Consider the following 10,907-nt stretch of genomic DNA (forward strand, 5'->3'; position numbering starts at 1 on the left):
GACCAAAACACTGGCTTGCATCCATAGATGCTTCTCAAGCAAATCCCGGGACGTCATTCTCCCCCTGTACTCGGCCTTAGTGAGGCCGCAGCTGGAGTACTGCATCCAGTTTTGGGCTCCACAATTCAAAAAGGATGTGGAGAAGCTTGAGAGAGTCCAGAGAAGAGCCACGCACATGATCAGAGGTCAGGGAAGCAGACCCTACGATGACAGGCTGAGAGCCCTGGGGCTCTTTAGCCTGGAAAAGCGCAGGCTCAGGGGTGATCTGATGGCCACCTACAAGTTTATCAGGGGTGACCACCAGTATCTGGGGGAACGTTTGTTCACCAGAGCGCCCCAAGGGATGACGAGGTCGAATGGTCACAAACTACTACAAGATCGTTTCAGGCTGGACATAAGGAAGAATTTCTTTACTGTCCGATCCCCCAAGGTCTGGAACAGCCTGCCACCGGAGGTGGTTCAAGCGCCTTCATTGAACACCTTCAAGACAAAACTGGATGCTCATCTTGCTGGGATCCTATGACCCCAGCTGACTTCCTGCCCTTTGGGCAGGGGGCTGAACTCGATGATCTTCCGAGGTCCCTTCCAGCCCTAATGTCTATGAAAATCTAAAATCTAAGTCTCCCATGTGTTGACACTGATGTTGCATTTTTTTAGGTTTGTGAATACCGTGTGGCACTCTAACCTTGTCTGGCTACAGTGCCATGACACTCCAGTTAAGAATCACTGTTCTAGAGTAATGATACCAAGAGTCACATCATTTGTATCACCTGTCTTAGAATGAGCCCACATTTAAAACATTTCACACAAAGAAAAAAAAAAGATTATGGAGCTAATTTGAATATTTCTGTTGACCAGATCCTTTTACTGAAAGGCATACCATTTAAAATTAAGTCTTTGATTGCTAGGTTCTTCTATGAGCCAAAGACTGTCTGTAAAAATACAAAGCAAAAGGAACTGCATTTTTCCTAAGTATACTAGCTTTTGCTGCTCTGGGAAGTAGACCTGTCTTTGGACCATCATTCACTTTAGTTCTCAGATTGTATTTAAACAAACCAAAAGAAAAGCAGAAGAAAACAATTTGGGTGTGGAATCGTTCTCTGGAACCAGAAGTGTTTATCTTTATTTTGGTAGCTTAACTAGAGGTGAGTAAGCATGGCACCAGACCTAGGCATGAGAATGGTGGCTTCTGCCAGCTCAGCTGCCACCACTGTCTAAGGCACAAAAATTGCTTGTTATACTTCTGCTTTGCTTCTTTTTTATAGTCTTCAAGATCCAACAGGAATAATTTTGGTGCTTAAAATTTAGGAAGTGCTTCCATTCATTCCTGAATAGGGATGGGATTACTCACTTGCTTAAAATCCAGCAGGTGCTTAAGTGCTTTGCTGAAGTGAGGCCTAAATCCTGACCTGTGAAAGCTCTGTAAAGAGCTTGCAGTTCAGCCATGAACTGTTACATGACTTATACATGCTGAGCACAGTGACAGCTGAAATCAGGAATGGCATTGACAACCTATACTCTCATCCTTTAGTTGGAACTTACCCATCTCTCCCCAGGAGAAGGGGTTGATCCCACCTGTTGTACAGTTGTACACCATCATGTTTTTTGGTCTGTAAAATAAGTGGATGTAGAAAAAGAAGCAAATTAAAAATGATGAAAAAGAAATAGAAACAATTATCCTGAAAGCCAAGGGGATGGGAGCAAAATTTAACTGTAATATTTCAGTGTTCAGATCTTGTTTTTAGTCTCACTGATTTTAATGGGCTTCTAAGATGCAAATATGGGCAGTCATTAGCCCTATGTATTTTAATCTCAGCTAAATAAGTAACAGCTAGGAAAATATCTTCTAACAATACCTTACACTTATGTAGGGTCTTTCATCCTCAACACAACATACACAATGCGGCACTAAAGGAAAGCAGCCATCTGTGTGGTGGAAGGGGACAACCAGCCAGGGAAATGTCTACAATAGCAGGTTGATGGCATATGTTGCTCAAGAATGTCAAACCCTCTGATTGACTTCAGTGTGAGTTAGGTATCTATCTTACATAAAACCCATTTGAAAATCCCACAATATATCTACTCTTTAGATGGCTAAATATAATTCAAAATTGTGCCCCTAAATGTATGATTTTAAAAAGTATATAGCATCCTAATTTCAATGGATTTCAAGGAATCTAAATAGCCTTAAAAAATTAAAGCCTAAATGCCTTAGTTACTTTTGTAAAATGGACTTAGAACCTTTGAAAATGTTATTTTTAGTCTTTAATGAAAAATCTGAAGAGAGGACAATCTTACTTTTTACACGACATTCAATGATCTGCACTTTAATTGTTCAGTATAGAATCAATGACCATATAAACAAAAACATATAGCAAACAAGAACAGATTTAAATATAACTGAGATTAAATAGTTGTTAAGGCAAAAGTAGTTTAAAAACCATACCGTGGATTATTAAGAGCATGACATTATCAACTCATAAAATAATGACCTTAAAAGGGTTTGTTCTATGTAGAAATAGAAAGTGCAATTAAAAAGTAGGTTTAAATCAAACCCAGCCAGAAAATCTACACAGCAGTTAAAAAAAAAATGGAATTAAGAAATAATAAATTTGGCTTGTCATAAATTATCTATATTTCAGTAATTTAAACTGTAAAACAGTAAATAGAAGTTTTAATATTGTAACAAATGGGGACCTACCTCCCTGCAGAGCCCATAGGACCTACAGCAGACCCCAACAGGGGCGATCAAAAAGCCTCTGAAAGCAGGGAGTACTTACCTTCAAGATAGGAGCTGAAGCGATGCGTGCTGGTGCTGCATTTTAAAAGCTCCCTGTCAATCAATCTTGGCATCGCCCGGCTGATGATGTCAGCCTCTGGTGCCACCATGGGACATTTAAAAGGCACTCAGAGTGCTGGCATGAGGAGAGGTGGAACTGCCCCCAAAGTTGCAGGGACTGGGGCAGGAACAGCCTCGGAGCACTGAGGCATATCAGTGTTGGATCCGTGAGGGCTCATCAAGCACAGAGCAAAGGAGGCTCTATTAAGATGAAAGCTGAGGAGCAGTGCCTTCACCCATTTCTTAAAGTATCTTTTCTACAGAGCTTAGATTACTGAAGCCCAGGAGGAACATTGGGCTCAAACTGAAGCAACACCTCCAGAGTGGAGGCTTTCTTGGTTTTGTTTCCTCTTTTTTTCTCTCTTTGTTTCTTTTCATTATTATAAATGGTCCAGTGAGGATGCAAAGGCCAGGACAGACCCAGCTCTTTATCAGTGGCCCACTACAAAGAGTAACTCTTTACGTACAGGGCTCAGGGACTGACCTAAAAAGGGCTTAGAAAGAAATCCACCAGGATTGCTCTAGATCAGGACTGGACCTGGTCAGAGTATTGCATCATATCAAGACACCTCAACAATGAGGGCTGGTGTGTGGCTAGGGAGTAGGGAAGGTGGAGCCCCAGGGTCAACTGCTCCTCAAACTGAGTACCTGGAGCGGGAACTTCTTCATTTACACCACTGAACCCCTCTTTTGAATTTGTTTCCATCAAGTCGTGGCAGGCGAGTCGAGGGGAGTACAACCTGCTTAGGGTATGTGGTCAAGGACTTGAATAGCTAGTGGGAGCGTTACAAATATACACCACTTTTGATTTATCATACAGTTCTTCTTGATATACTGGAGATAATTTCTCCAAGGTGAAGTCATAGACATATTAAATATTTATAAATAATTTACATAAAATGCAATTTTTGCTAGACCCGTGGACCATACACACATTACTGAGGAATTATGAATCTAGCCTCCAATTTTCACAAGAAACTCCTTTTGCTAGCATATACAAACTTTGCTTCTGTTTGTTTTTGAGTGAAAGTTGCATAATAATACACAAAACAAATCACATCTTTATTGAATATCCCTCAAGTCCCATGTACCTGATGTGTAAAACTTCACGTACTCTCAACTACAGAAAATAATACCAAAATCTTCATCTCTCGCCCAGCTGACTGTCTCCTTGAAGTGAGGCCTCATGCCTCAAAAATAAAATTTAAATAGGGAGCAATATGGTTCAAACAAGACTGATTATGGTCTAATGCAGTAATTGTCAACCATTTTAGGTCGACTGAAGGCATTCCTCAGAAGATACTTGCACTTAATTTTCACTCTTAAGTTTTTGACAATAGAAAAACAATACCAACAGGGTATTTCTTCTGTTGCAAAGAAAGACCAAACAGGTCAGAATGTTTTTACCACTACGAATTTCTGTTTGAAATCTTTGGGTTTATCTTGTGAATTATGTTGTACACCCAATGGTGCTAACTTTGTGTGGCATCCTGCAGCATTACTGAAAAGATTTCTAAGTATCCCAGGGGGCCACAGCACCCTGGTTGAGAATCACTGTTCTAATGGTTATAGTATGGGCCTGGGACTCAGCAGAGCTCCAGTCTAGTTTTGGCTGTGCCCATAATTCACCACGTAATTCAGGCACATGCCCAAGCTTTTTCATAGTTTCATAGTAGGTAGGGTGGGAAGGGACCTGAGCAGATCATCAAGTCCAACCCCCTGGCATGGCAGGAAAAAGGACTGGGTTCAAACAACCCCAGCAAGGCATTCATCTAACCTCCTCTTAAAGACCCTCAGGGTAGGAGCCAGCACCACTTCTCTTGGAACCTGGTTCCAGATCCTAGCCACCCTGACTCTGAAGTAGCACCTCCTGATGTCTAGTCTGAATCTACCCTCTGCCAGCTTGTGACTGTTATTTCTAGTCACTCCTGGTAGTGCTCGGGGGAACAGGGACTCCCCCAATGCCTGCTGGTCCCCTCTGACTAGTTTGTAACAGGCCACTAGATCCCCTCTCAGCCTTCTCTTGTGGAGGCTGAACAGGTTCAGGTCCCTTAGGCTCTCCCCATAGGGTCTGCCCTGCTGACCCCTGATCATGCGAGTGCCTGGGTCTTTTGTGCCTGCATCTCCTTTTCTGTATGCAGACTAAAGGGCTACATGCAATGCATGTGAATCATCAACAATTTCAGACCAGTGCAGCACATGTCCGGAGAGGAGAGAGCACTGCAAGCCACATGCCGCAAGCTCTTTTGTAGGGCCTGGCACCATTCAGCACCATTCCAGAGGAGGCAAGGCCTTATCTGGGACCCAGTGAGCCCAGCTCGGTACAATGTTACAATTCAGCACCCCTCCTCAGCACCCTGAATCTTCAGAACCCCTGGGACTAGGGTAGTGAGAAGAAAAGCTGTCTTTTTTCAGGACAGGGATGATACCAGATGCAGGGAGGGAAACAGAACTGCAGGGAGTGTTACTGGAGCCCTGCGATGCTTCATTTGAGACCTATGAAGCTTTATTATAGTTTTGTAAACATGCCCTGAGATCCCCAAATTACGAGTCCTACTGAATTGCAAACTATTATTAAACTAGCTTCCCTTGAGGAGTTCATTGCTTAATTAAAATATGTTTTGTCGTCTAGAAGTGCACAAAGCTTCAATATCATTATCTTCTGCAACCTTGAAATAGTGAGCAGGATTTTAATACTGTTACCCATTCTCTCTGCCTTTAATAAGCACATAGCAGTAATTGGGAAGCTCTGCATCAGGGAAACAAACAAGACAATTTAGCAAAGATTAAATCATCAGGGCCTATAAGCAAGCTGTATTCATTCTGGAAAACTCCAAGGACCAGTGGTCCTGTTAAGCAGACTTGGAGATCTGATTGTGATCTGATTCCACTCTGCTCAAGTCCCTGAAGAACAGTTAATGCAAAAAGTGGTTGGGTCCTCTTCTTTATTGCTGCTTTTTGTGACTTACCCTTATGGCCAAAGTGATGGCCTATGCCAGAAACAGGAGTGTTAACCTTTGTATCAGAACTTCCATTTGGAATCAGATGACACGTAGGCATATTATAGGGGGAATGTTGATGTTTTCAAAAACTGATATGACCTGCTGATAGGTCAGGTACTCTTGTATCATGCTTTAAGCTAATAGTTTGCAGAGGACCTGGGGCTTTGCATTGAGCCAAATATAAAAACCTGATTCAAAGTTCAGTGAAGTAAAAGGAAAGGCTCCCACTAACTTGAGTGGGGTGTAGATTGGGACCACAGAGCTCCAACCAGTAGTATTTCATTATTTTCACAGTTCCCTGAAAACAATGTGGCACTATTTATATTTCATGTCTCATTTGCTCTGGTGTAAGAGTGGGCACTCGTTGACTACTTGAGGGAGGTTTTATAATAAAGTGCCTGTTCCTGGCACTCCTGTGGGGTGGTGCTAGCCAAGGGCAAAGCGGTACACTTGTGCGGTGACTGGTTGCTACAATTCACAAAGGATGTGGCTGGGTGGAAGGGGAGACTCTTCAGTGCCTCTTGAAGCAGACGGAGACTCAGAGTCCTCCTCCCCACTACTGACTTCCCACAGACTGATGAAGTAGGTGAATCAAGGCGCCAGCACCTACTGTATAGTCAAAGACACCTCCCACACTCATCTCCTACTCTGGGAGATGAAGTAGGCTGTTGCCTATGAAAGCTTATATTTCTCTGAATCATCTTAGTTTCAAAGTGCCACCCTGTCTTGCCTTCTGCTTGATTTCAGGCTAATATGGTTAGCTCACCCTCTTTTTTTGTAGTGTCACTGTGGGATGCTTAGGACAAATAAGAGGTGTTTGCATCTCTCTCTGAATATACTGAGCTTGTTCCAGGTAATTTTTTCCCCTTCACCAATGGGTGGAATGGAGGAGAAAATGAACCCCACACATTGCCTTTTACAGGTCTTATCAGGCTCCCTGTATTCAGGCTTCTATATGAGGCTTTTCTCTACTGTAGGATCAGGGAATACAGGATAACACAGAGATATTTCACATTCTTTTTTCTTTACTTTTGTTTTGAATTTATCTAGGCCTCTAGAATAACTCATGCTGCTTTATATCAGAACACTCACAATATAAAGGTTCGAGAAGTTGAACAGGAAAAGTGGCTAAATCTTTAATGTAGCTTTTATATGCTTTCACTAACCAAAGAATTGGGGTATCATATCTTGCCTCCCATCCTGCGAGCTATTAATACACTTTCTGTTTACATCACACTCTTTTGTAAAGCAACACATTAAGGGGATGGGCAAACATACATTCTAGCTGCTTTAAAGGTGGCTGTAGGAAAGCTGCTGCTTGGCGGTGTGCAGCAACTGTTTTGACTTATATGTGACATTTGCCTGATACCATAGTGATACAAGTGAGCCAACTTATCCTAACCTGGACCATGGATAAAGCAAGGTTAAAGCTGAAGCAGTTTTGCTACACTTACATTACAAAAGAATCATGCAGAAGTAACAGTTGCATCATAGCATCTTGTAACTTGTATCCTCTGATATCAATACAATTATTACCTTTGCCCACACCCCCAGAATATCTTCACGTATCCAAGCAGTCAGTTGAAACAGTTAATATAATTGAAAGCGAGTCAAACAAACACCATTTGCTTAACTTAGTTTCATAGTAGTTAGGGGTCAGATGGGACCTAAATAGATCATCTAGTCTGACCTCCCGCCGCTGGCTGGAGCACATGCTGAGATCACATGACCCCAGACAAGTGTTCATCCAACCTCTTTTTGAATTTACCCAAGGTAGGAGCGAGGACCACTTCCCTAGGAAGTTGGTTCCAGATCCTAGCCACCCGAACAGTGAAATACTGCCTCCTAATCTCTAACCTGAACCTATTCCCCAGCAGCTTCTGGCCATTGTTCCTTGTCACCCCAGGTGCTGCTGGGGGGGAATAGGGCCCTTCCTATTTGCTGCTGATCTCCCCTAATGAGTTTGTAGGCAGCCACCAAATCCCCCCTCAGCCTCTGCTTGCTGAGGCTGAACAGGTTCAGGTCCCTCAGCCTCTCCTCATAGGGCCTGGCCTATTGCCCTCCAACCAAGCGGGTGGCCCTCCTCTGAACCCTCTCAAGGCAGGCCACATCCTTCTTGAAGTGCGGCGCCCAGAACTGGATGCAGTACTCCAATTGAGGCCGGACCAATGTTGCGTAGAGGGGGAGTATCACCTCTCTGGACTGGCTTGAGATGCATCTTTGGATGCATGACAAGGTGCGGTTGGCTTTGCTGGCTGCAGTCTGGCATTGGCAGCTCATATTTATCTTGGAGTCATTATTCAATAATGACTCCAAGGTCCCTTTCCGCCTTTGTGCTCTCTAGGGGGGAGCTCCCCAGCTTGTATGTATACTGTGGATTCCTTCTCCCCAGGTGCAGCACCCTGCATTTATCTACATTGAACCCCATCCTATTACCATCTGCCCACTTCTGTAGTCTGTCTAAATCTAATTACAGCCTCTCTCTCCCTTCAAGCGTGCCTACTTCTCCCCACATCTTGGTGTCATCAGCAAACTTGGACAGCGTGTTTTCCACCCCCTCGTCCAAGTTGCTGATGAAGATGTTGAACAGTGTAGGCCCCAGGACCGAGCCCTGGGGGACCCCACTATTCACATCCTGCCAGGTCGAGTATGACCTGGCCACCACCACTCTCTGGGTGTGCCCCATTAGCCAATTTCTGACCATCTATAAGAAAGGGAGAAAGGAGGACCCAGGAAACTATAGACCCATAAGCCTCACATCGGTCTTGGGGAAAATCCTTGAAAAAATTATCAAGGATCACATCTGTGAGGGGCCAGCAGGGGAGATCATGCCCAGGGGAAATCAACAGGGGTTCATCAAAGGCAGGTCCTGCTAGACCAAGCTGATGGCCTTTTATGACCAGGTAACTAAATCCCTGGATGATGGTGTCTCAGTGGACGTAGTCTTTCTGGACTTTAAGAAGGCCTTTGACACTGTCTCTCACCCCATCCTCATTAATAAACTGAGCAACTGTGGCATTGATGCCTAGACAGTTCGATGAGAAAGAGACTTGGGGCTGCCACCTGAGCTTGCTCTGTACTGAGGAACAGGCATTGCCCTTCTTAGCTCCTACCACTAGCAAGCAAAATGCTAAACTTGAAAATCAAATGCTGTTGCCTTGTGAATTTCAAAATTAAATCCTGTCTAGGATCCCTTTAAAAGACATATGGAACCACTATACCATACAGGAATTACAGAAAGTGTATTCTTACCTGTGGACTGCAGTGTACCACCCAGCTACTAGAGTGAGGTTGATGACAACATCAACTGGAATCAAATCAGCTACTGCATCATTATTGGCAATCATTGTTCGGAGAATCCCTTTGCCAGCCTGTATGACAGAAAACCATGACACAATTTCATTGGCTTCATGAGGATCCTACATCATTTTAGTTGCTTTTCAAGCCTGTGTGGAACACAGAAGATCATTCTAGCTCTGTGGAGAATCAGGACTTTATACTCTTGTGTGGATCAATCTGCTTCGTGTCCTCAGATGAATTTAAAATGTGATAAGTGTATTTTCATACATTTCTGTTTGCATTCAGAGTCTAGCGTAGCAACATAAAGCCAGGAAAAAATATAAAAACAATCAGAAGCCTACAGGTGTGTCTATACTAGTCCTCTGCCAGGACTCAAAGGGAGAGCAGCGGACTGGGTACTAGAGCGACTCTGCCAGAAAGAGAAGAACCAGCAAGATGGACAGCCTGTGAAGGAGGGCCTAGTATCCTTCCCCCAACTACTCCTTCTCTCTAAGGCAGAAATTTAATTCCCAGGCAGTAGGAAGAAGACAGGGATACCAAGATCAGCCACACAGGAGGGAGAACAGGAGGAAGCAGTATTTGCATCAGCATCTACCTGTGACCCCATCAGAGGGGGAGGCCACTTCCCTATAGGGGATGGCTGAGTTACAACCAAACAGGGAGTCTTTAGCTGTGCAAAGCCCCTTGCTTAAAATCTGGGGAGAGACAGGCCTGCCTAAAAATCCTGCATAGAATTGCTGTTTCTGGCATTTGTCCTTAACTCATAAACAATGACGTGTTTTTCCAATGATTACTTGGTGCTCCTGACAAACCCAAGGGCCAAAAGCCAATTGCATATAGGCAATCACACAAGCCTCTCCCTCACAACTTAGACAATGCACCTCAGTCCTGCCCTGCAACCACCTTCTGTTGTTATAGTCCTAGATCACAAGAGACTCTGACAAGCTCTGAACTTGCTTAAGTGCCTATATACTAATGCTAGGAACATGGGGAACAAGCAGGATGAACTAGCGCTCCTGCTTGCAGAAAACACCTATGACTTAGTAGGGCTAACAGAAACCTGGTGGGATTCGTCCCATGACTGAGCAGTACATATTGAGGGTTATAGGCTGTACAGAAAGGACAGGGTGGGGAAGAAAAGGGGAGGGGTTGCGCTGTATGTCAATGAGCAATATACATCGACCCTCATCAAGACGGAATCGAAGGATGAGGAAGTAGAAGGATTGTGGGTAAAGTTACATGGAGGTCAAGGAGAAAGGGATTTGGTGGTAGGGGTCTGCTACAGACCCCCACAACAAGGGAAAGAACTAGATTTGGGGCTCCTGAGGCAGCTCTCGGAGACCATAAAAGCTAAGGAGGCGGTAGTCATGGGGGACCTAAACTACCCAGACAGCAAAGTCCCATTACAGACAGCAAAGTCCCACCGTTCACGCAGGTTTCTAACCTGTGTACAGGACCTCCACCTGACACAGGAGGTACATGGTCTCACTAGAGGGAATGCCTTACTGGATCTGGTATTGGCAACGGGGGATGACATGGTACAGGACCTACAGATCGGTAGCCATCTGGGGGACAGTGATCACCTAATAATAGAATTCTTCATAAGACGTCGAGTGGGTAAGGTAACTAGTAGGGTGAAAGTGCTAGACTTTAGGAAAGCTGATTTCAATGAACTCAGGCGATTAGTCAAGGACGCACTGCAGAGTAGGAGTTTTGAAATGATGGGAGCCCAAGAAGGGTGGCTGTGCCTTAAGGAAATGATCCTT

General features: G+C 44.1%; 1 protein-coding gene across 1 annotated transcript in view; it reads right to left on the bottom strand.

The window, feature by feature from the left end:
* The window catches only part of LOC102381240 (fatty acyl-CoA reductase 1-like), a 118,092-nt gene that overhangs the window by 20,884 nt on the left and 86,301 nt on the right, over positions 1 to 10,907 (bottom strand). Inside the window, exons 6-7 of the mRNA XM_006028775.3 lie at positions 9,094 to 9,212; positions 1,543 to 1,610 (exon numbers count right to left, since the gene is read on the bottom strand). Coding sequence (XP_006028837.1) covers positions 1,543 to 1,610; positions 9,094 to 9,212 — 187 coding nt within the window. The remainder of the gene's footprint in view (positions 1 to 1,542; positions 1,611 to 9,093; positions 9,213 to 10,907) is intronic.

The sequence above is a fragment of the Alligator sinensis genome, unplaced genomic scaffold (genome assembly GCF_000455745.1).
Source record: "Alligator sinensis unplaced genomic scaffold, ASM45574v1 scaffold35_1, whole genome shotgun sequence".
Classification (NCBI taxonomy): domain Eukaryota; kingdom Metazoa; phylum Chordata; order Crocodylia; family Alligatoridae; genus Alligator; species Alligator sinensis.